At 47.6% G+C, this 25,017-nt stretch overlaps 1 protein-coding gene and 1 long non-coding RNA gene across 3 annotated transcripts in view; one reads left to right on the forward strand and one right to left on the reverse strand.

Annotated features, from left to right (window-relative positions):
• PNPLA7 (patatin like domain 7, lysophospholipase) overlaps nucleotides 1-25,017 on the reverse strand; it is a 70,419-nt gene that overhangs the window by 10,098 nt on the left and 35,304 nt on the right. For both annotated transcript variants that reach the window (XM_025166279.2, XM_007420594.4), the window contains exons 20-27: nucleotides 24,348-24,408; nucleotides 22,732-22,881; nucleotides 16,277-16,340; nucleotides 14,389-14,557; nucleotides 13,605-13,787; nucleotides 10,487-10,605; nucleotides 5,951-6,107; nucleotides 1,460-1,576 (exon numbers count right to left, since the gene is read on the reverse strand). In XM_025166279.2, coding sequence (XP_025022047.1) covers nucleotides 1,460-1,576; nucleotides 5,951-6,107; nucleotides 10,487-10,605; nucleotides 13,605-13,787; nucleotides 14,389-14,557; nucleotides 16,277-16,340; nucleotides 22,732-22,881; nucleotides 24,348-24,408 — 1,020 coding nt within the window. The remainder of the gene's footprint in view (nucleotides 1-1,459; nucleotides 1,577-5,950; nucleotides 6,108-10,486; nucleotides 10,606-13,604; nucleotides 13,788-14,388; nucleotides 14,558-16,276; nucleotides 16,341-22,731; nucleotides 22,882-24,347; nucleotides 24,409-25,017) is intronic.
• LOC148214879 (uncharacterized) lies at nucleotides 10,512-17,279 on the forward strand. The gene is made up of 3 exons (XR_015797299.1): nucleotides 10,512-10,637; nucleotides 12,882-13,004; nucleotides 17,061-17,279. It is a non-coding gene; the product is annotated as an uncharacterized LOC148214879 (long non-coding RNA).

Raw genomic sequence — 25,017 nt, forward strand, 5'->3', positions numbered from 1 at the left:
CCTTTCGGCTGAGAACAGCTACGCGGGAGAGCCAAACTTGGCCTCTCCCCCTGCTTGGCATTCCCCAGGTCTGATAAGCCGGCTCTAAATCCACTGGGTCTACGAGCGAGCGTTGGCTTGTTATGATGCACAAAGGCATCTCTTTTATCTATGAAAATATTCCCCCGGTCTCCACTCATGAAGATAAGAAGGTTGGCCCCCGGAAGGCTAGCAAAATATGAAAAGCATCCGCTTACACGCTGGCTTTTCTCTCGTCTGCCGTGAACCGAGCGTTGCGATCCCCGAGAAAGCGTTTTCGTGGTAGGAGAGGGAGGCAAAATGTGACACCCCCCAAAAAGCTCGCATTGGGGAAACGCACCCCAATCCCTTACGCCAAGTGTTGGTTTAAGGGGGGGAGGGAGGGAGCGTCACATCGGACACACAGACGTGCACACGAAAGAATGGAGTCCAAAATTTACCCCTGACCCCAACTTAAATCCTCTTTCAATGTCTCCACCCCCAAAAACGAGTTACAGGGTTGTTTCTTACAAAGAGGGAACAGATTGTGACATTCACAACTGGATGTATAAGCAGCTGCACAGAAGACAGACTGGGCAGGGGATGGAAAGAGGAGCTGGCTAGGAAAAGCAGCTGGGGGTTAAGACATTAAACAAGCCCATAGTTAAATACTCTTTTTAACCTTTTTTTTTTTTTGGTTATGCTGATGGTAAGAGGAGAATCACAGGGACTGGTGGATGGATTTGAGGTAGCCATTGAGGTAGTCTATGTCAAGAATTTAATCCCTTTGCTCTCCAGTTTGCCGGGCAGATGCAGACGCTGGATTAACGCTGTCATTTAGCAAGGAGTCAGTTCACCCATCTAATTCCAATGGACAGGAAGGAATCCGTGCGCTCACAGTGTTTTTGTGCCACTAAAGAGATTGTGTGTGTGTGTGTGTGTCATCTTTTCTACACGTCCTTTACGGCTTAATGACAAGCCTAACTCACAACCTTATTTACAGAACTTCCTTAACTTTGTCAATCGCTCCCTTATCCACACAGTGGCTAAACATAATCTCTGTGTTTTTTTCCCGATAACTCCTCCACCCAAGGAGGCTGTTTGTAAGGATAATTGAGGATCAAATTCCATCTATGTCATACAGCACTCTTGGCTCTACCGCACGGGAGGCAAAAAGCATTATGCCTCAGGGCTGAATTTGTTCCACCACTGTTGACCCTGGAGATAGCAGACAACTCTGAAGATGCACAGATCTAAAATCAGCTTCCCCAAATTGGCAATGGCCAGATGTTGCCCGTCGCATCTGGAAGGTGGCAGAAAACTGGCTTAAATTAATGATGCACACAACCCATCTAAGGCCTCTCCCCTCGCCACTACACAGATGCCAACCTCTCTGGTCCTCCCGCTGCTGATCAGCCCCACCCTCTTCTCTTGTCGTGATGCACACAAAACACACACATACCTCGATCTGCTTATCTTTGAAGATGTCCCTGACACCGTTATTGAACGAGGCTCCGGAGAACATGGAGGTGATGGGGTAGGTCAAATCTAGAACTGTTTTGAACACCGAATTCATATTCTGGAAAGAAAGCAAAACTGATGATCTATAAGCATGGGTGACAAGATGCTGAACCCCCAATTAAAGCTAGATTAATTCAATGTGGACAGTGGAGGTTATCCAGCTTAAGGGCATCTCTGGGGCATCAGTTCATCTGCTGAAGAGCTGGGTTATATTTCAGGACAGCTGAACACATCACTCAGGGCAAGCCTGTTGGGTCTCACTTAGATTTGGCCCAATCCAGGAGGCTCTCAACAATCCTACATGGCTAGTTGGCAGGAAAGTGACCCCAATGTCCTTGAGTGGCTTTGGTTCAGCTTCCCAAACCAGCCAGCCTTTCCTGGATGCCCCTTCCAAAAAGATCTTGGTTCCTACTGCACATGGTGTTGAAGGCAACCATACACAAACTCAGCTTTTTGCATTAATATATATACAATATATATATATATATATATATATATATATATATATATAGAGAGAGAGAGAGAGAGAGAGAGAGAGAGAGAGAGAGAGAGAGAGAGACTTGTTAGCCTAAAGCAGAGGTTTTCTACTTCGTCTTCGGGGTCTGGAAATGCGGGGGGAGAAAGAGGGTTGCAATGATGTGATAACGACACAAGGGATAGCTTATCCCGTTCAAAGAGATTTAAGGAGAGGATTTCCTTCAAACAGATGAGTTAAGACTTCCAGACCTCTGACTGTTTTATTTTATTTATGTACAATGCTTATAATCTACCCCATTCCCAGAAGATCTAGGCGAGATACAATTACGCCAAATAAAAATGACTGATGTGGCATCGAGTCAGTGTCGACTCTTCGTGACCACCTCGATGGACCTTCTCCAAGACGATCGGCCCAAAATGAAAATATCTAATCATAAAACCCATCTACTAAATACAGAGAACAAAGGTCTTCGCTCAGGACCACAATGGCAGAATATGAACAATGAAGGAGCAACACCAGCTTTAAGGGAGGAAGAGTTTCAGCCCACCAGCCTCACAAAGAGGTTTCATTCATTAATTGGGGGGCTTCGCTCATCCAAGGAGCAATGTTGCTTAATTCATTCAGGCTGGGAAGATCCAGGGGACAGTATTCAGGTCACAGGTTATCCATTTCGTCCCGTTTTTGGAGGGGGGGGATACTGTGGGCACTTAGTCTAGTGTTCAAAGACACAGCAGCTTGAGAAAACTGGAGGAGGTGGGCCATCCTGGGGGCGATCTTAGTCACGCTAAATAAAATGGCTTTTTCCCCCTGGACCCAAGGAACTGAGGGGAAGCAACCTGACATGACAGGTTCCTGGTTCTCACTATGCGATGAGCATTTTAGCCTGGCCAAAGTGTTTCACTCTTGGGTTTCCAACCCATGGGTTTTGGGTGGGGGCTGAGAAGGGATTCAAAAAAGGCCTTCCACGTGGTATTCATAATCCCACAACCTGGCTGCTGTTAACTAATGCCCCCCTGGCCAAAGAAAGAAGGAAGTGTGGTGGGTTGAGGCTTCTAAAAATACTGAAAACTTTCCCCCCCCAGAGCCATTGCTGGTCTTGTTTTAGCAAGAGGACAACAGGCGGAAACTAGATAGCATGGCAAGCCGAGACCAGGAAGAGAACATGCAAAGACCAGGTTGGCTGGGCTGATGGGAAGAGCACCCCCCACCCACCCCCCATTTTGCACAGCCAAGCCCTCTAGGGCAATCTGAGGTCTGCAATGTGGCAGGAACAATTCCCAAATCCTGCCCCCGAAATAAAGTTGGGGACTGGCTGTCTTTGGATAGAGGGGTCTGTCACGTACTTTGTGGGGTAGGCTGGACGGAGAGGAATTGATGGCGGTAAGTCACCCAGCGAACGCCCACAGCTGAAGGTGGCCTTGAACTGGAGGTTCCCAGTCCTAGACCAACATCACCCTGCTTTCGTAGATGGTTTTCTTCCCAAATTCCCCAATCCAAACTGAGCTCATCCCTCAGCCCCAGACTTTTAAAAGCAGAAGGACTTGTATGGGTGTTGTTCGTGGGGTTGTTTTCATGAAAAATGACCGAGAAATTCTGACACTGGGTGCCTGGAGGAAAAGCGGAATATAAATATAACAAACAAGTGCGGTTAAAAAGGTGCAAAGCTGAAGAAGAACAGGAAGCAACCGTGGTTTACCCCCCTGGAGCTAGTATGAGAAAGTTGGGAGAGGATGACGAAGTTTTGGCAGGATTTGCCCTCTCCTGCAAGAAAAAAATTAGACTGGGGGAGTCCGAAGGAAGCTAGGATGAGATTTTCCAGCACGTGCATCATTTAACCACTGTGCTAGAGAGACGCTCCGGCCCAATCAATCAAAATCCAGGGCTGAAGACACAGGCAGAAAAGAGAGAGCATGAAAGAGGCTAGGAAGATCGCTGCGGTTTCTCTTCCTGATCTTTTTTCTCAATTAAGCGAGGCTTGACAAGTCCCTGGCTCAGAAATGCCCACCGAACCCGTGCTTCCTCACTAGATAAATCAAAGGGAAAACGTTTCTAAGTGACAGGAAGACAGATTGTGTGGGACGCTCGCTGTCACTGTAGGCAGGATGCGAAGAACTCACCGTTTTTTAGAACCCGTCCAGGAAGTTTGCTCGCTCACCCCCTCCAAAATAAACTTTTCGGGCAGCGAGTTGGTGGGACCAGGGAGGGCCCCTTAAAAGTGACAAATCGCACCCTGCAGGGTTTTAGCAAACGCACTGCTTCTTCCGCAGAATAACTTCTGCTTAACAACAACAACATTACTCAATGCAAACCATTACCTCGGTTGCTTCTACGCAAGGCAGCATGTGGAAGGGGAGAAAGAGGAAAGAAAATGAAGAGAAAGAAAGTTGGGAGAGAGATGTATTAAAAGCAGAGCAAAGGAGTTAGCTAAACCAAGGGTTTTCATGCCCCCTAAAGGGAGCATCTCATTCTTTGTGGGTCTAATATTGCCTGGGTCTACTCTAGAGGACCAAGCATTTTCCCTTGGACAACGCCCCACATCTCCTCTTCTGGCTCAGCCTGCACAACCAAACCATGGGGAAGATGAGAACAAGGTTTTCTGGGGTGCCAAGTTAACATGCCAGGCGCAAGTCGAGTTTCGTGGAGAGGCCAGCTGGCCAGAAAGGATCCATCGAGCTAGGAGGATGGGAATGGCAGGGCAGGCTCAAAACAGATCTTGGTTTGAAGGCTCTGGTTGTAAGACTCCAGCAAATGTCCACCTAACCTTGGCATCGTTAGTAGATTAACCACAGTTTGTCGGATGAGTCCGGTGGACTCCTGGCTATTCTCCCCTCTCTTCCCTTTGGACCCAGCATGTTAAAGTCCCTCGCATTCTTCGCTGTTTTGGGCTCAGGAGATAGTTCCTGAATCCAAAGCAAAATGTCCAGAACTCCCCAGCCACCATGGCTGTTGCTGAGAATTCCAGAATCTGACATCTGCACATCTGGAGGGCCTCCAGCTCAGTTGATTTAACATGGGGAGAAAAAAAAAGTTGAGATTCCTCTCTTGCCTCTCCTCAGCTGTAAATCCAGAGGAGCAACTCAAGCGTGCACTCAAATGTGCATGGCTTCTCCTACTCCTTTCTCTCCTCCGACTTGCAAGATCCTTGGAAAAGAGACCCACCTTTTCAGAGGTTTAACCCTGCTGTAAAGGGCCGTTTTCTCTCTCCAAAATCAACCTGAGCCTAAATATACAGGAGAAAGAGGGACTAGAATATCATAATGTGTCCTTCTAGAGACATTAGGTCAGTGTTTCTCAACCTTGGTAACTTTAAGATGAGTGGACTTCAACTCCCAGAATGCTGGCTGGGGAATTCTGGGAGTTGAAGTCCACTCATCTTAAAGTTGCTAAGGTCGAGAAACACTGCATTAGGTTATATGCTATTGTTACTAACAACCACAACCACAATGAGACAGCAGAGCTAGCTAAGTAGGACCATTCTGCTTCCATCCTTCTTCGATCTCTTAGATGATTTGTTTTGGTTGGAACTTGCAAGCAAAGGCTCTGGGGTCTTTCTACAATTTTAGCATTTTGCCACTTAACCCTCTGCAGGTTTTTGTCTTTGGAGCACAGACGTTCCCCACCAAAGAACATCTAGCCTAAGAAAGAAGTGCAAATGGTTACTCGGAATATTGTCCAGTCATCTCCTCCCTTCCCAAAGCCTATGGGGCCTCTTGTTACCTGCAGGGAAGCGATCATCATCATCTATTAAACTTGTATGATGCCTAACTTTCAGCAACTCTGGGAGGCTCACCACCATCAAAGAAGTGACAACTGAGGGTCTTCCCAGCTGAGCTTCCCAGCTTTAAGAGCTCCAAAAAGAGGTCCGAGATATGTCCCACTTTCCTCTCCTGACACCTTCCAGCCATTAAAACTCCAGCTAAACCACACCTCTTTTGCCCCAGTGGGGAACCTTACCATGGCCCACTGACGGGCTTTGATCCTCATCTGGGTGTAGCTGCGCTCCTCTGCATACAGGGCGCCCATGAAGGACCCGATGGATGTTCCGCCAATCATGTCAACAGGGATGCCAGCCTCGTTCAGCGCCCTGATGACCCCCACTTGGGAGCATCCCCTGGAGAGTAACGCAAGGTGGGAGCAGCGGGGTTGGGGAGGAAAAAGATTTTTTTTTTTTTAAAGAAGTGTACATTTCGAGAAAAAAGCCCAGTTGCTAACAGAGGAAGGGCACAGAGGTCAAAAGAAGCTGGTAGAGATTCTAGAATCGGTTCTGGCTTGCACGCTGAGGAAAACTCCATCCAAATTCAGATCTGTGACCGGTTCAATGCCCATGTGTGTCATTTGCACCAAGGGGGGAAAGGTGCATATTTCAGCCAGTGTTTTAACTCCATAAACATGTCTTACTCTGCCTGTTCAAGAGTGCGAGGGAAGCCATCTGCTAACCCCCAACTCCCCATCCTCTGGCTTGCATGTTTTAGCACTTTTTCTATGAGCACAACAGCATGGACTTTGGGAAAATCTTGCAAATGTTTTCGTCAGACCCTGCCTCTATCTTTCAGCAGCGTTAAACCAAGTCTTTCTTAATAAAGTTGCTTTGCCTATACAAATGTCAGCAGAAAAACTGAATATGGATATAGGGTTTTGGTCTTAAGACTGCACAAATGTTATGTGTGTGCACAAATGCAAACATGCTACAGCCATGCGATGTTTTGGATTTGATCTCCAAAAGCGGCTTTGGAGCTTGGGGGAGAATGCAACATCTGTGTAAAATGTGTGAAAGCAGATGAATCTATACATAAACACCCATGCTCCCCAAATAATGCAATTTCCCTATTATTATTTTTTTTAATGCTCCATTTATTACCTTTTCAAAAAATTAAAAGCGAAACTGATTTGAAAGCTGAGATCACCACAAGGAAGGAGAATTTTGCACTCAGAATTGCCCTCTGTGCCCTTCCAACGTGCAAAAGAAAACAAAAACCAGGGTGGAAAACACTCTAGTTGGTGCAGCATTTGGAAGAGAAGCCTTGTTCCCTTTGCCATTCTCCCCCTTTGTGAAGAAGACAGCTCCAGCAAGGTGTGCTTGTCTTCCCAAATCTTTTTCCTTCCTGGTGGACGGGAGATGCTGCAAGATGAAGATCGGATCTCCTGGAGCTGTTAAAGCTTTATTCTAGGGGAAGGGAGGGAGGGAGGGGAAAGAGGGAAGGGGGAAGGAGAGAGAAGGAAGGAAAGCAGGCAGGCAGGAAGGCAACAGAGGAAAGGGAAAGGGAAAGGGGAAGGGGAGAGGAAAGGAAAGAGGAAAGCAAAAAGGGAAAGAAAGGGAAGGGACGAGAAGGGAAGGGGAAAGGAAAGAGGAAAGGGGAAAGGAAAAAGGGAAAGAAAGGAAAGAGGAAAGGGGGAAGGGGGAAGGGAACGGACGAGAAGGGAAGGGAAGAGGAAAGAGGAAAGAGGAAAGGGAAAGGGAAAGAAAGGAAAGAGGAAAGGGAGAAGGGAAGGGAAGGGAAGTGAAGGGGAAAGGAAAGAGGAAAGGGGAAAGGAAAAAGGGAAAGAAAGGAAAGAGGAAAGGGGGAAGGGAACGGACGAGAAGGGAAGGGAAGAGAAAAGAGGAAAGAGGAAAGAGGAAAGGGAAAGAAAGGAAAGAGGAAAGGGAACGGAAGGGAAGGGAAGGGAAGGGAAGGGAAGGGGAAGGAGAGAGAAGGAAAGGAAAGGAAAGGAAAGGAAAGGAAAGGAAAGGAAAGGAAAGGAAAGGAAAGGAAAGGAAAGGAAAGGAAAGGAAAGGAAAGGAAAGGAAAGGAAAGGAAAGGAAAGGAAAGGAGGTTTTGCTGTTCTCCTGTCTGTCATGACATATTGCAAAAAGCAAAAAGATAATTAGTGTACTGTGAAGTGTGTGTCTGGGTGAACGGAAGGAGAAAGAAACTTAATTGTAACCTGAGTTACCTAGCAAAGTCTCCTGTTTGGGAAGCAAAATGCGGGGCTTCCTGCCCCCCGCCCCCCCCATGTATTCTCTTGGCTTGCCTACGTGCCTCTGGCTCCGATCTGCAAGCAGGAGAGAGGCAGCCCAGAAGGATCCCTGGCACTTAGCCAGTCAATGCTGGGCAGCTGTCAAAAGCAGAGGCAATCATCCTTGGGGGGGGCGGGGATTAAGGTACCAGCCTCCTTGGCCACTTGAGGATGCCCACAGAGAAGCCTTTGTTCTCATTGCGATGTTGTGTCCGACTACCTGTGGAACCGTAAGCCGATGTCCCCGCAAATCACTCTTGATAAGAGGTTGACCGCAAAGACATCTGCCTGATTGCAGCTGGGGTGGGGGTGGGGGGTGGCCCTTAAGGTCCACAATTGGATTTTGCCCACAGGCGTCATTCTACCCTCTTCTCTGTTTGCTTCTTAAGATCATGGTGATTAAATGCTTCGTGCGCTGCATGCTCCCTTTTTTTCTTGTTAAAATTAAGCCAGAATTCCAAAATCCAGTACAAGCATTCTTATGCTTCATAGCATGAACAAAGCTGCTCCTTGCAAGGCAAGTTTTTAAACCACAGATCAGTTAATCTGGATTTAGGTGTATTAGCACTTCTGAGCAACAAGAATTGGAAGGCAACCTTGCTAAAAGGCTGGCAGTGAGTTTGGACCCTCCCTCCCATAGCATATTATCAGAATCCTTCCCTTCCCTTCCCTTCCCTTCCCTTCCCTTCCCTTCCCTTCCCTTCCCTTCCCTTCCCTTCCCTTCCCTTCCCTTCCCTTCCCTTCCTCCTTCCTCCTTCCTTCCTCTTCCTCTTCCAGTGCTCCCAGATTCCTTCTGATTTGGGGCTGCCACCCCAGAGGATAGGAAGCGATGGACTTAAGTTTTAGGAAGGCAGGTTTCAGAAAGTTAGGAATAACTTTCTGGTAGTAAGAATAGTTTTGCAGTGGAAGCAAAGATCCAGAGGGGTGGTGGAGATGTCTTCCAGCAGATGCTCAATACTTTCCGTTGGATTCCTGCACTGAGCAAGGTGTTCAACTCTGTGGCTCCTCCAAGTCTAGAACTGAAAGGAGGCGGCCAGGGACACTAGAGTATAATGGGTGTATACAGAACATCAGAATCCTGTGCTTTAATCAAGGACGAAGCAGTACGCAATTAGCAAAGGAGGCCACAGGGTTGCACAGGATGGGTTAGGCGCAGCTGAAGATCAGAAGAAATGTTCTTTTGCAGAGGGTGCTACAAAGGTGAGCAAGATTTAAACACCAACCCAATGGTCCTTGGGGGGGAGAAAAGTCATAGTTAACAAGTGACAGAAGGAAAGCTTTGCAGAACAAAAGACAATCTTGATCTCTGATGGGTTAGCATTTCTGAAGACCTTTGGGTTGGCTTTAGGGCCAGCCCCCTCGCCACCCAATGCCAGGAGCTGCTTCACCACTGAAATCAAGCAAAGGAAGTGGGGGAAGTGAGATATCTAGAATGTTAACAAAAGGAAGAGAGGCAGAAACAGCTCTGGGCTGGAACAACGTGTGGGCGATTTTACTTATGGCATTTCTCCCAAAACACTAGAACAATCAACGAGGGGATGGCAGCCAGGAACTAATTACCCATGTGAAAATACAGGAGACAAGAAAATTCCAAGGTTCATTTCGTGGAACACAGCGTGCATCAACCCACCCCACCCCACCCCACCCCGCCACCAGAGCAGCGAACTCCAACAGACAAAAGAAGGGTGACATTTTCAAGAGCTTCTTCCAAAGCCCAAACTCTTAAATGATCCCAAACCTGAACAGTTTCACCAAGGATGTAAGAGGAAGGGATGGGAAATCACTTTCAAGTCTGCATAGTTACTGATCAGGGAAAACAGAGGGGAGGGAGGGAGGGAAACAGAGGGGAAAAGGAAAATATGGGGGTCCTGAAATCACCCTTGATGGGAGTTTGGCTCAAGAGAAAGCTATCCTGAAAAAAATCTGTATTATGACACCAGAGTTCTGGTGCAAATCTCTGGTGAGGTTTTAGAATTGTCAGCTCAGTTCATGCAGTGGACTGAATTCTAACCCCAAGGACAAATGCAAGAGCATTTTAACAGTTCACAGAACGTGTTAACCAACCACTTTTAAGCATGTTGTACAAGCAGGCCGTAAAGCCGCCTAACCCAACCGCCTGCTTGGTGCAGGAATCCAATTAAAACATCCCCAAGATACGGCTGTCCACCAAATAAGAGATGACTATAAGCACAGATCTTCAATTCCACTGTCAAACCGCTTTTACCTTTCAGGAAGATTTTCCTAACAACCAGCAACTGCTTTCCAAATCCTTATTTGGAGTTGGTGAGGGCTCAGATTAAAAGTGGGAACGCTGCCATTTGGGAAGGTGCAGTGAGAGAAAGGAGGAGGAGGAGCAGGACCAGGAGGAGGAGAATCCAGCCATTTGCTGCTGTCACAGAGCCACGAAGAAGCCTGGAGGATTTTGCATTCCTAGGAAACATCAGATTCACATTATCCCATGCCAATGGGCCTTTCAAAGCACCTGGCCAGTCTTACCGTGCTCCACCTCCTCCAAGGACCAGAGCAACCGCATTCCCCGTCAAGATGCGGGCTAACCGGGAGAAGTCGGAGTGTCTGTCTGCAGGCTTCTGGAAGACGCGTTCGTACAGTTCTTTCTGCATGTGGGAGACCAGAGACCCAGCATCAGGTATAGCCCGGAACGGCTTTCATTCAACTGGATACCTTCCAGATATTTGGACCCACTTGCAGAATTCCCAGTAATGGTCACGCTGGCTGGGAAGTTCAGGGACCTGAAATCTACACATCAAAATGCAGGAGGCCCCTCTAAAGTATGCTTAGAAAAAGAGGGAAGCATTGCATCGGAGACGAATCCTGGGTTACACGACTATTTAGTCAGTAGAGTTTATTCCAAAATACATATCGAAGGGCCCTAGTTTAGATATCAACTGAGTTGTATGAATAACTACAGTAACCAACTAACCGTTTCTCCCAATGGTTTTATTATGGGCAATGCCAGTTTAAGGTTTGGAAAGGAAGGGAAGGAACATCGCTCGGCTTACAGCGTTTGCTCCTCTGAGGTTTCGTGGAGATGTGTGGGCCACCTGGGGAGCTGTTGAAAAACCCTCACGGTCCAGGTGGGGGGGGCAGAGATGTCCCGTGAGTATATAACAACGAAGCACCCCTCCCCTCTCGCCCCAACCCCACACAGGGTTGCTCAGGCGAGCCGATCCCAGTTGAAGCATTAACACAAACCCTGCAACGTTGGCCACTATTATTACACTATGGGAAGGGAAGCAGGAGCGAGGCCGGTGGGCCAAAAAGTTTTTTTTGAGGGTATTTGTCGATAGATTTAGCACAAGGAAAATGCACACAAACCCTTCCCCGTTCAGCTTCCCCGTTTTGAAATGCCTGCTCTCTCATTTCACCGTCCCCAGCAGGAAATCTTAAAACGATCACACGTAAACACATACTCAGCATTTTGTTTCAAGGCACGCTCTGTACATGGACTTAACCTTTCAAATGCACGAGGCGCTGGTGAATAACAAAAGGGGGCAATTTTTTTTAAAAAAAAAAAAGGTGAAATAAAGCACTCTTCTCTCTTGGATGGAGCTCAACAGCTTTGCAGGTAGAGCAATTTCATGGCATTTATTTCCCTGTTCTTAACAGAATGCATTTATCTCCTCTGTAGTATTCACCATACAAAGTCTACATCGCACAGGTCAGGAAGGGCCAAATTTCTTTGCCCTGCTTCAGGATTATCTGCAGATACCAATCGTTCTGTGATTTATTCCAATTTTGCAAAGAAATGATCTGAGAAGGAACGTAAAATGTGTCTGCTACTGAGCAAGATTTTTTTTTTAAAAAAAGGGGAATCAGGTAGATGGGTGGGGGGGCTCACCAAATGACCCTAGAGGGAGGAGAAAGACGCTGAGCATTTGGTTGGAAAGAAAACAACACATCAAGGAGGCTAAGGTGTGACCAGCTCCCACTGCATCTCTCTCTGGCCCTCCAGTAGCTAAGGAGAAAATACATAACCCTGAAAACAATCAGATGCCTAGAGAGAAACAAGGCCCTGGGGAAACTGTGTCAGATGCCTGGGGAAACAGCAACAAGTCCTTGGGTATACAAACGTCGGCGCTCACACGGAGGCTAAGGGTGCTCTTTGTATGTATCTCCTACAAAGCCACCCACAGCTCAGAGCCTTTGTTCTGTGTTTGAGGTTTCTAATTCTATCTCCTGCCCGCCCCCCGGACAACTAATGCTTACCCACATTGTCTGCTGCTCTGCTGCTCTGCTGCTTGTTCCCCTCCTGGATCGTGAAGTTCCCCCCCTTCAGAATCAAAATCCCCCCCCCCGCTTTTCTCTCTCTGTCCTAAAAATATGTTCCTGCACTGGGCATCTGCCAACCTTGTGAGGTAGTCCAGACAAGAAGCACACCCAGAAGTACTAGCTCTAACTCTGGCTGTAAGGTGACATTAATAGAATCTTGCAAGTCTGAAGGTACGTCTCTCCCTCGTCGCCTTTACAGCCCAAGAAACTAGGGAGGGTCCCTTCTGAGATGTTTGCCACATTCCCATTGCTTCTCTGGACTCAGCTGCCTCTTATCTGAATGTTACCTAGTCTGTGGCTCTTCCTCCTGTCTCCCAAGGCCATTCCCACATACCGTTACAGCATCCGTCAACATTAGTCCTGCTTCTACTCTGTTTCTTCTGTAGAACTTCTCCTGCCCAGTTTTGCATTGATAGTTCCTGCAGCTGGGAATATCCCTGATGGATTCCATCTCTATGGTTGCCCTTGTCAAGTCAGGGTCACCATAAATAGCTCCATCAAAGGAGAGGAGGCTATGAGGCCTGAATGGACTACAAATCATCTGTTGACAAGGCTGGCTTCTTCTCTTTCCTTACTACCCTCATGTGTTCCCATCTTCCAGGATGCTACCAGGTCTTGCAGAAAGCTCCAGAGCCATGATCCTAGATACCGCGTTCTCAGGCTGAGCAGAAATGTGGATCAAGGCTTCAACTTACAAAGGAGATGCCAAAGGAATTGGCTGCTGGTAGGTCAAGGGAAGTAAGAGATGCTGTCTGATGAGGAATAAGCCCTCAGTAAATATGCCACCATCATTAAAATGGCAAAGGCAGAAAGGGACGTGAGGACTGGAGGAAAACCAGTTCAAACATGATGTGGGACATGTTCTTGAGAAGATGATGAGAGAACCAAGAAGGTACCAGGAAATAACTTCAAAAGTAGGGACTAAAGGGAATTTCTGTGGCAACTTTCCTCCAAATCAGGTGCCTTTCAGATCTGTAGATTTCAATTCTCCAGAGTGCAAGTCCTTACATTTGGAGGATGCTATTATTGATTGGCCTCATGCATCACACTAAGCCATTTGGTTTGTTTTATTAAATAAGCCAGAAAGAGTTGGGTTTACAGGTAACACCAAGCCATCATCAACCATGCTTTGGAAAGGACAATGGGCTTCATTCTTGCACCCCAGCAGCAAAATCAGCCAAACCATAGGAAAGCATAGCATAGTGTAGAAACAGAGACAACATCTGGATCATGGGCACCAACAGAGCTAGGTGACATCACAGCTGGGGTTGAGCCCTGCTTACAGCTCAGGCATGGGCCGGGGACCCATGATGGAGCCTCTTACCAGTTTGGGCAGGCTCCGCCGGGAGAAGACTCGACGGGGGCAGCGGAGATGAAGATGGGCAGAGCACCAGCTCCGCATGTTGAGCCACTCCACAGTCCGGGAAGGGAGGGGGCCATCCTCTCGGTGCAGCAAGATCAGTTGCTTCTGAGCTCGGACAGCCGTGTTCTCCAGCATTCGTTCCAACTGGTACAAAAAGAGGGTTCAAGGGATCACTGCACTCAACAGTCCTTCCTGGCACACCTCCAGGCAAGACCCCTGTCCGAGTCTTAGAGAGCTGCTCCTAATCAACATTGGCTTGTTTGTCTCCCTGCCTCCACTTCCCATCCACAAATGCATGGGAGAAAGGAGGGGAGAGGTGCACTTTCAGACTTGCAAGTAAACAAGTTGTTGGCCTTGCTGGGTAAATCAGATATGAATCACAGCCAGATGAGCTAATTCTACTTTATTGTAAAGCTACATTGACAGAATCTTGTAAGTCTGAAAGTACAACTCTCTCCCCATCTCCTTTACAGCCCAAGAAACTAGGGAGGGTCCCTTCTGAGCCTATTGCCCCGCCTACTATCCAGCTGAGGGCTATGCCATCTCTTATCTGACCACTCCCTTGGCAGCATCTCTTCACCCCGTTTCCCACGATCTTTCCCACACACCATTGCAAGCTCTAAGTCAATCTCCCCACACATGTCCAGAGGTACCACTTTATCCCACGAGTTTGGAAACCAGATCCGGTGGTCTAACAAAGCTGGAATCAAACACATCCTTTCCCACTCGTTCTGGAGTGCCTCACCTCTCCGACGGTTGGTTCCTGCTCCCCCAGGCCCACAATCAAGATGCAGTCAGCCTGCCGGATGCAGCGTTGGGTCCAGGGGGTGAGGGTGCTGTCTGACTGGTACAGCACGATGCGGTGCATGTCCTCCTGCTGACCCAGCCAACTGGATAACCGATACTCATGGATGCTAAGGGAGACGGGGCAGAAGGACAGGGGTGTGAGTCTCTTTGAATCCTCAGACGCTTGGTCATAACCTGCTGTACAGGCCAACAGGGGGGAAGCCCAGAATGGTCTTCCTAGAATCCTGAGCTTTTGCAATTTAAGGGACTTGAGCACGACTAAAGATGAACGATGCCCACTCACCTCTCCCTTGCTGCCTGCCAAGCTCCCATCCAGTGTTGGATTTAGACCTAAGCTATATAAAGTTTGGAGGCCCCTTGTTAAAAAGTTATGCCAGAAAGTGTCACAAAGGTGTGTACCAAAACAGGACCTTGGGTCACCACAAAAAAATTGAAAACATATATACACCTTTTAATTATTTAATAGCAAGGTATTTAAAGTGAAAAATTGTAATTATTTTCAAATGGATGCATTTACTGATTACATATCCATCATTTGGCTGGCTTGATCTCTCTCACAGATTATAATATAGTATACCCTGAAACAATACTTCAATGTAATTTTTAAAATAATTTTAAGATACTTTAATATATATATATATATATATATACACACACACACACACACACACACACACACACACACAACGTTGGCAAAATAAGTAATCAGGATCACTTTCATTAACATGAGTAATAATGAACTCATTTGCAAGATCAGAGAACTGATATCAGAGATGACTTAAACCATTTTCTTTCTTGATTTCTCACTACGTATAAAAATTGACTACACACCATTTTTAAAATCTACAGCGCACATAAAAAGCCACATAAAACTCTAAAAGCCAAAAAAAAAAACAACAACCCTGAAACTTTGTGAGGCCCTGTGGATTGTGAGGCCCTAAACTGTAGCTTGTTTAACTTATGCCTAAATCTGGCACTGCTCCCACCCTGCCTGATTCTCATTCCTTCACGATGATTTCCACTGTTAGCAAGAGGGTGCAATCTCTTGCTTTTACAACCATGCAATGCAGGACAGGAAGAAGCAAAGGGAAGCACCCAGCCAGCTAAGTGAAAGCGGGGGGGGGGGCAGAGTGGGGAAGGACCCCATAGCTTTGGAAGCCAATGCATTTGACATTATATTGGTGCAGGGCTTCCAGAGAATGGCCCATTGCACCATCCTTTTCGTAATGGAATGTGGGAAAGACCTTGAGAGATGGGGCGAAGAGAAACTGCCTAGGGAATGGTCAGATAAGAGGGAGCATAGCCCTCAGCTGGATAATGGGTGTGGCAAATGTCTCAGAAGGGACCCTCCCTAGTTTCTCAGGCTGTAAAGGAGATGAGGGAGGAACAGTTGTACTTTGAGACTTGCAAGATTGATGTCAGCCTTACTAGGTAGACCACACAGGAAACATGTCCAGATGAGCTCATTCTATTTTATTGTAAAGCTACACTGACAGAATCTTGCAAGTCTGAAAGTATAATTCTCTTGCCATCTCCTTTACAACCCGAGAAACTAGGGGGGGTCCATTCTGAGCCTCTTGCTCTACCTACTATGCAGCTGGGGGCTATGGTGCCTCTTATCTGACCCCTCCCTAGGTAGCATCTCTTTGCCCAGCCTCCCAAGGTCTTTCCCACATACCGTTACAATTTTACTCTCCATTCCTTCTAAAATGTTATAGGAAGCCAGTAGTGACCTCCCCTCTCCTGTCCAGGTTAATATCAACTTTTCATCGCTTATTGTGCAAGTAACTCCTTGCAGTGTTCAGGGGACAATGTAGGGTCCTTACCTGTCGAGAGCTGCGGAGCCAAGCTGCTGCTTGATGTTATCACTGGTGAGCAGCAGAGCTGGACCTGGTGGGGGGAAGACAACAAGCCACTTATCAAGCTGGGCCACTGACTTCCCCTAAAGATTTTAAATCCAGTGTTTGTGTTTCTGACTTTCCTGTTGCCAATTCAACATCCCTCAGGGGTGCAGCTGAGCCAGATCAAAATGCACGGGCCAAGCACTTTCGATCAAAGCATCTTAAGCAGCAGAACTCGGGGGGGGGGATTCTCATGAGATCCTGGATGTTAAGTATGATTAATGCGATTGAAAGATCAGAATAGTGCAGGCCATGGTATTCCCTGAGACACTCTATGGAAACAAAAGCTGGACTTCCAAGAAGCAGGAGAGGAAGAGCATTGATGCTTCTTAATCTTTGGGGTTGGAGAAGACTCCTGAGAAGACCGTGGACCGCCAAGAAAATAAACTGATGGATCATCAAACACATCAGCACAGAGGTCTCACTCGAGACATGAATGACCTGGCTCAAATTATCCTACTTCAGACACAGTATGCAAAGACCCAGCTCCCTGGAGAAGGCTCTGATGCTGGGAAAGGTGGACAACCAGCAGAAGGTGGAGGGACCCAGTTACAGTGGGAATGGAGGCACCACTGGAAGACCTAAAGGACCAGGTTGGGGACCAATCATGCTGGAAAAAATCTATCTATATAATCACTAAGAGTCAACACCGACTTGATGGCACATAATCAATCAATCAATCATTTGATTTATATCCCATTTTTTCTAGCCAGAGAGCACTCGGGGCAGTTGGATTGCTGCAGTCGTTTCCCAGGGCTGGGTCAGCTTCGTATATTTAGAAGAGCCAAGTTACTAGCCCTCAAGACTACAAAGAGAACCTCAGAAAAGTCAAGGAGCCAGCAAACGACTAAGCAGGACTCGCACCGATGAGAGGTAGAGAAATCTCACTTTTCTTCGTCAATAAAATTCACAAATGTTATAAGGAGCCTTCAAATGGCCGGCAGTCGACGTTTATCACTTGTGGCCCGCGGAAGCCCTGAAACAGAAGGACGGATACAAAAGAACCAGCACCCTTTTAATTTATCCACACATCCCTGCTGGGTTGCTTGGTGACAGCGCTCACTTGGCCCAGCTGGCGAGCCACGTTCCACGATCCTAGCCGACAAACCTTTCGTTTGCATTTTCGTGGTTGTGGCAGCTGTTCAGTTCACAACTTCTTTGCCCGTGTCCCTCCCGCCTTAGGATCGCCGGGATCCCTTAACAGCTACCCTGCCCGTCGCAGCTCTTGCTTCTGCTAAAACCACTCACTGGCTGCACGCGCAATTGTGATTTCTAGAGCTAAGGAACCGCGAAGCGCTTAAGTCCTCCCTGTAGAATAACTGCAGCTCTGCAGCGTGTTAAATAGGGAGTGGGGGGGAAGTGGAAGGAAGAGAGAATGGGAATAAAGCAAGAGATCAATGTCATGCCAGAGAGAAAGGTCACGGGCGATATTGACAGAAGTGCTTGCGAAACATGAAATAGAAACCCTGCCAAAACCGTAACGCGCGGCATAAATAACTCATTTTCCTATTAGCCAAATGGAACGCCACCAAATTAAGGAAACAAGTCGCTCAGCATTCAAATACAAATCAACTCAACTGGGGTGGGGGGCAATAGGGAAATAGAGTCTACATCAGAGCCCTGGAAAGGGTGGCCTGGGTCAAAGTTGGGAAGATACATACACACACATACACAAAACACAGGCCCAATTGTGGTTTATCCAAAGGAGGACAGGCTCCGGGGGGAGAACGAAGAGGAATGCAAAATTATTGTTCAAAGAAGCCAAATCTTTGGATTTCTCGGCAGGAGTTCTGGTTCGCCCCTCTTGTTCCAGCACGATCTGGCTTCTGCCTTCGTTCTGTTTACACGGGAGGCTTTCTCTCCGTAACATCTGGTTCTTCCAAGGGGCACCGCCTTCCTCCTGCGCAGATCGGCCCTTCTAGCTAGACCGAAGCACGGCAGACCGAAAGGATTTGGAAACTGCTCGAGAGAGCGGGGTAGATAGAGTTCGGTCGGTTTAAAAATGCGAGCGGGTATTTAATCAGGGAGCATGCTATGTTCCACATCAATGCCAATCATTTATCTTTCTGCCAAGATACATTGCATAAAGTATTGGGACAAGGTTTAGCTGCTCTCTCGTAAGGTGCGCTTGTCGAAGAGGTATTCCCCCATGCCACTCTCTGGCAGCCCCAGATGCTTCAAGTTGGTGCGATGGTCTCCCAGCTGCTTGATGGCCGTCACTTGCTCTTCCAGGAATTCAGACTCCAGGAAGTCCCAGAGATGAGCATCTCCTTTCTCAGTTGCCAGCTTGTGTAGATCCAGCAAAGCCTGGTTCACCTCTTTCTCCAGCTGTAAGGCATACTCCAGGGCATCTAGGCGGTTGCCCCACTCATCCTTCTCTGGCTTCTTGATATCCTGTAATACAATATGTCCCCCTCACTTGTTTTGGTATTTCAGAAATTTTTCAGCATGCTCTTTCTCTTCATGGGACTGATCCTTCAGGAACTTGGCCAGGCGACACAAGGCTCCATTACAGCAGCCTCACAAAATTCTGGCGCACTCGAGAAGCCATCACCGTAGTAAGGAAAAACCAGTTTCAGAAGTACTAATGCTCTATTGCTGGGGGAGCATGCTATGTTTTTGAACGGTGAGGTCTTTTTGTCTGTAGATATACTTTCATGTACTCCTGTACTTTCACAATTTGGAACTGCATCTTCTGAAAAGAACATATCCTATCTTTTTCAAATGTAGTGCTTGATTCATTGATTCTGTATAGATTAGCCAATTGTGGCTTAGTATTGTGAGAACAGACAGAATCCCCAGTTTGCCTGTTCTCACGACATCGATCCACCTCCTCTTCACACACAGAAATCAGAACGTTTAGATCTGAATTAGCGGCAAGCCACGGTGTGCTGGCAAACTAGTGGAGGGAAACTAGTTTGAGTTATACCTCCTCTTTCTACTCTGGTGAACAGTCAAAGAATCACTGTTGTAGTCTGCAATACTGAGGGATGAGTAACAACCCTATTTTTAGCTTGAGAGCTTCTGGCCACCTAAACCAGAATCAACATTTTTTAGTCACTGAATTTGGAGCAACACAAAGCCAAGCTGGTGCTTTCCTCTAACTGCCAAAGCATAATAATTCTGTACTGTACCTGAACAGCTTCACGGTATATTCCACTATAGTGGAACTGTTCAATTAGTCAACACTGAAAGGTGAAAACTAGATATAGTTGAACTCCATAGACAGAAAAGCCTGGAAGATCTGTCTGAAGAGCTACTAAACTGCTGTCAAAAATTCACACAAGTTGGAACAGTTTGTTCTGAGAGTGGATGTGTCCCCAAGAGATGAGATGGAGAAGGTTGGGGGAGGGACATCAAAATGGTTGCCTTCACTTGGTGCTTGACAAGGACAGCATTTGCTCATTTGTGCTTCTGGGGACACATGCTTGCTATGAGAGGAGGAGGACTCTAACGAGAACACGTTCAAGAGATGAGCTAGTTCAGCTAGCAAAAACCACGCTCATCCAACCTTCTGTCTTCCAACAGCGGCCAACCAGATGCTCCTGGAGAATTCACAAAAGCAGCATTTGCAAGGGGGAGGGAGCCTTATTTGTCTCCCAACCACAAGGTCCACGGTCCAAGCGAGCATGACATATAAAGCGTCTCTGAGAAGACGCCTGATGGGAAATAAATCATGAGAAGACCTTGGAACTGGATCTAGAATGAGAGCCCGGAGCTCTGGTTGAGCACGCTCGTCAATGTCAGAGTAAAACATGGAGCAATTTGGGGAGGTGGGAGTTAATCTAAGAGATCCTCTCCTGCAGGCTGTACGAAATCTGATCTTTATTCCCTGCAATTGGCAACTTTGAGGAACTGCCTGTTACGTTATGAGATTTATGATGTCCAGCTGCGTTAAAAAGTTTGATGGCGCCCAGCTCTTAATTGCATTACCAATCGTTTAAATGCATTTGCTGCAGAACGCCTGTTCTGTCATAAACTCTGCATGTTATGCTAGATGTATAGAGACAAGTTATTTATTTAGATTGGGAGATGACCTCTCTGTGCTGCTGTTTAGGGGCTGTTCCAGGCCCTGAGCTCTGTGTAGCAAATAGCAACGGGCACCCGCTTCGGCACCATCAGCCCCAACCAGCTTCTGCAACACGCAGCAGATGCTCTTGTCTGACAGTATTTAGAGGACAGAAAAAGCATCCACAGAGCGAGGCACCTTTCTACTCCCTCTCCCCACCCCCCCAACATTTCTGGATGAGTCATCACTCCAGCGCATAAAGGAGAGCTGCATGTGCCGCTCACATACTGCACTGGCTCTTCACTTGGATCTGGGAGAAGAAAGCCCTTGGTCATAACCTACCTTGGAAGGGGACGCACACTACAAGAAGGTGAAGGGTTTCTGGGAAGAGGCAGGCAAAGCCATGTATTTATTTTCCACAGACCCTTCTTTAAAACTGACGCCGGGTTCCATTTGAAACAGATTTCTGCCTAACAGCAAAGGTTCAGACGCTTCCCCGCTCAGGAAAACCCAACTCGCCTGAGATGCGCTGAAGCCGGCATTTTCGGGTTTGAGAGAAGCCCAAGCCTCTCCCAGCCCTCTCCGCAAGGCTGAGTGGCCATGCTTACAAGGAGAAAGGGGCAACCGTGCCCTTGCGCGCCACATAATCACATCTGGAACGCACAGCGACCAGACGCAAGCCCACGATCGCCAACCGAGATCGGCTGGCTCAGTAACTTCCCGAGAGTGGCTAATCTCACATGGAGCTGGTTGAGGGGAGGTTGAGAAAAGGGGCAAAAGGACCAGGGAGAGGTAGAAAAGAAGGGGTCCTTATCTGCCTCCCTTTCCCAGCCTCCAGCAGCTACTTGGATGCAGTGGCTGAGAAACCAGAGGTGCCAACTAGGATATCTTAGAACTGAGTCCTCCTGCAAGCAAGTGATTCATTGGTGTTATCCTTCATGATGCAGCGACTGGTCCACCCTGCTGTCTCTCTGGCTTTCCAGACTACAGGCCAGATCCTGGGGCTGCTAAAATAAAGTCAAGGCACTGCAACCAAATATACATCTCCAGGACTCTTCCACCCCACGCCAAATCTAATGGAGGCTCTATGCCGCAAGATCGGGCACTACTGGGTTCTTGGCAAGGACCTCATTACCCCAAGGGGGCCCTAGGATGGGAGAAGTGAAGCCAGCAGTTGGACTTGCTAGCCATTCTCTTTCTGACCACTCTTTCTTCCCTTTGGCTCCCTTCTCCCTTGCTATCCTGAACAGCAGGCTATACGGAAGGGGCTCCTACCAGATGCCTGAAGAAATCTGCTCACTTCTGGCCCGTCCAGTTCTCCCTCCACCACATGACCCAAAGAAGATCGCCTTACAGCAGGTTTGGAGGGTGAGGACTCGGCCCACCAAGCTCATCCTTGATCCCGAGTTGACCTGCATCTTACCTCAACCCGAGAGCTGTCCTCCGTTCACAGGAGGGGCTCCATGATGCTCAATGTGCTGCCTCCTAGGCAAAGCTCGGGGGGCGGGGGGGGAAGCGGGTTTGGCCTATGAATCAAAGCTACTTTTCATGAAAACTGGGCCAAATGGGACTTGGGCCTTTGAAACGGTCCAATGAGAAGCTTGCACCAGAAAAGGAAAGCTGAGGAAGCTGAGTGAAGCAGAACAGACAACACAGGTGAGGGCACTGATGGAGCATGGTTTGAAGACGGTTAATTGGAGCAACAAGAGGGCCCCAATGAATATCTTTTCAGCAAGCATGCACGCACACACACACACGTCAATGAAGAAGACACACTTCTGGAGTCTGCCCATGTATTACAAGGCCATACCATGCATAACACGCCAACCAGGGTTGGTTCACACAGCCCGTTTATTCCTCCTTGAGCTGATATGGCTTTCTCAGCCAACGAGGGATTGTTTAGTACGTTTTAATTCTTTATGGTCAAGGAGGCAAATCCAAACCCAACCCAACCTTATCCTTGGCCAAAGAGGACACATTCGAAGCACGCATTAAAAATAGACGTCTGTCATTAAAATCAACAGAATTATGGCGCTATTAAGTGTCAAACAGCAATGGCAATTGAACGGCACTTGGCAGCTCTTCAGGAGATCTCAGATGACCTGTCAGCTGAGGGAAGGAGAATGATCTCCTCTGAGCTATTATGAGTCAGTAAAGACATGATTAAATCAGCTCTCCGCACTGTATAAAAAGGGCAGTGCAAAACACCCAGGAGATTGATTCCCACTTGAACACCACACTATATGGGCCATGCCACCTTTATTCAGCTGGTCACCAAATTGTGGAGTGGATCTCCTGGCTGTCCAGGTCCCTCCCATCATTTCATGGATAGGCTGAAGCCACAGGAGTCAGCGTGCTCCTTGGTTCTTACCAATGGCGCAGAGGGCGTGCTTGAGCTCCAGGGTGAAGGTGGAGAGTGGCACATCTTCTGAGACAGGCATGATGGCAACCGTGGCGAGGTTGCTGGCAGGATTGCTGGAGTCCCATTTGCTGCTGGTGGTGTGCAAGGCCAGCTGGTGCCCTGTGAGGAAGAAAGCCCATTCTGAGAAGACTGTGTGCTGTTTCCCCACATCACAATCTGAGGTTGAGGGAGGGAGCATCCAGAATCCCACCATAAAAACTAGCATTAACGTGAAACCTGGGAAGATGGACTGAAGCCTCCCAGGCGTAATGGAAGTGGGTTCACCCCAGGACTCCTGATACTGGACAGTGAGGTTCCTTTCAAGGTTACTGCTTCCTACTTTATCAACCTTTCATAAAAAGATACTCTGGACATCTTATTGTAAGGCTCAGCTGTGACAGCTTGATGGGCAAAGGGGAACATGCATGCAACCAGCATCGCATCATCTGCGTTGCACATAAACTCCGGAATGCCCTTCCCTCTTTAGTGATAGCATTTAGCAGACAAAGAAGACAAGAACCTCCTTTTTCGTTGGGCTTTTTGAGTGGGATTAATAATCATGGGGATTTTAACTATCCTTTCTTTGACTGGCAGACACCTTGAGCACCCTAAGAATAGAAATGCGGGGTATAAACCAAATATAGAAGGAAGGAAGTCACAGCTGGGGCGGAGAAATGATATTTGAGATAGGAAAAGGGGAAAGAGGTTTCCCCTGAAAGTCTTTCAGGTTGAAAATGTCCCCAAATTTACACCTTGAAACAGCAGTTTAGAAAGAGAGGGATTTCAAGGGGAAATGGATGAACAGCTGGACGTAAGCCGGCAACTGAATGTTTACTGTCGAGTCTAATTTATGCCTGAGCAGATGGCAAATGTGACTCAAAGTTTCCTCTAAACTATGGTCTGTGTATTAATTGAGTGACCTGGAGTCATGGGTGGGTCAAGCCTATCACATAAGGAACCACAGTTTCCTAAGCAAGCCATCCCAGCCAAGTTCACACGTAATATTAAGCTCCATACCATAGGTTCAAGCATCAGAATTGAGGGATGTGGGAACCAGATTGCCATCTCCCTTGTTTACCTTAATCACGGTTTCATGTTAATAATGCTAAACTGGGGTCACATGCCAATTTCAGATCCTGTCCTCTCACATTCTGTTCCCTGCCTCTTCGGGGGCAGATTGGGGCCCAAGAGAGGATTCTTCTTCTCCAGCCAGCCCTTTCTTGGGAACTCTGGGTATGCACCCGAATGGGAATATTCTTGGCCAAATGTCAGTTGGAAGGGTGTGGAATGTTTCTTTAGCCAAGGGTTCCAGAGAACATTAACAAAAAGCATCCAAACAATGAATAAAAGGGTGGACGTGAGTAAGCAGGACATTGAGCAAGAGATCCAGGAGCTCCTAACCCTTTCCAACCAATTACGACATTCCACTGAATCCCTTTCTGCCTACTGCAGAGCCCTCTGCAGTTCTGGGAGCACTGACCAAGTATGTAGTTGGGTTGTAGCATTGTTACTCCAGTAATTCCACACACCAGCCCTCCCACCTCCCACAAGGAGCAGGAGAAGGAGCCAAGCATGCAATGTCCTACCCCCTTGCTGGAGATTGCCAAGGATCTTCTCACCCAGCAAATGTATAAGCCGTGTCACAACCTGGGGAGCAGAAAGAGGATGGGGGAAAGGAGACACATTATCACAAGCAGGGGTCCAAAAGAGCATAACAGCCTGAAGAACATAAGGAGAAACTTGGAGTGGAGGGCTGCCAGAACGCAGGAGAATTTTGATGACAAAACATCACTTCAGAGGAGACTCGCATTTCTCTGCTAAAGGGAAGGATTAACCTTAATCTTTTCAATTCTGTCCAAAGGGCAGTTCAGCAACTTTTTTCAAGTGATCTTCCGACAAATCTATGCCAGGACTCTGCTGAAGGTCAGCATCTGTCCTACCTGGCTTGCTCAGGTGAACAAGTGGGGGAAGTCGGTAGGATTTATTTTGCTACAAGCCCATGGTCTTCCAACCCCATTGGGAAAACAGCAAGGAGAAGGTAGACAAACCTACAGAAAGGAGAAGAGAGTGCCTTCCAGTGTTTGCTCAACCAAGGAATGAGTCGGTTTCAGACCAAGACTTAAAGACCCTTTGACACAAAACCACTCCTGTCGTGTTTCCACCACTACCACCTGGCTTTCTTCATTTCAGCTGCTGAACATGGGTTGTGGGTGGTGCTGCTTTTTTGTCCTTGCTGGGACACACACACACACACCA

This window comes from Python bivittatus, unplaced genomic scaffold (genome assembly GCF_059951505.1).
Source record: "Python bivittatus isolate LINGU-HERP-01145 unplaced genomic scaffold, Pbiv_v1 ctg000160_np1212, whole genome shotgun sequence".
Lineage (NCBI taxonomy): Eukaryota > Metazoa > Chordata > Lepidosauria > Squamata > Pythonidae > Python > Python bivittatus.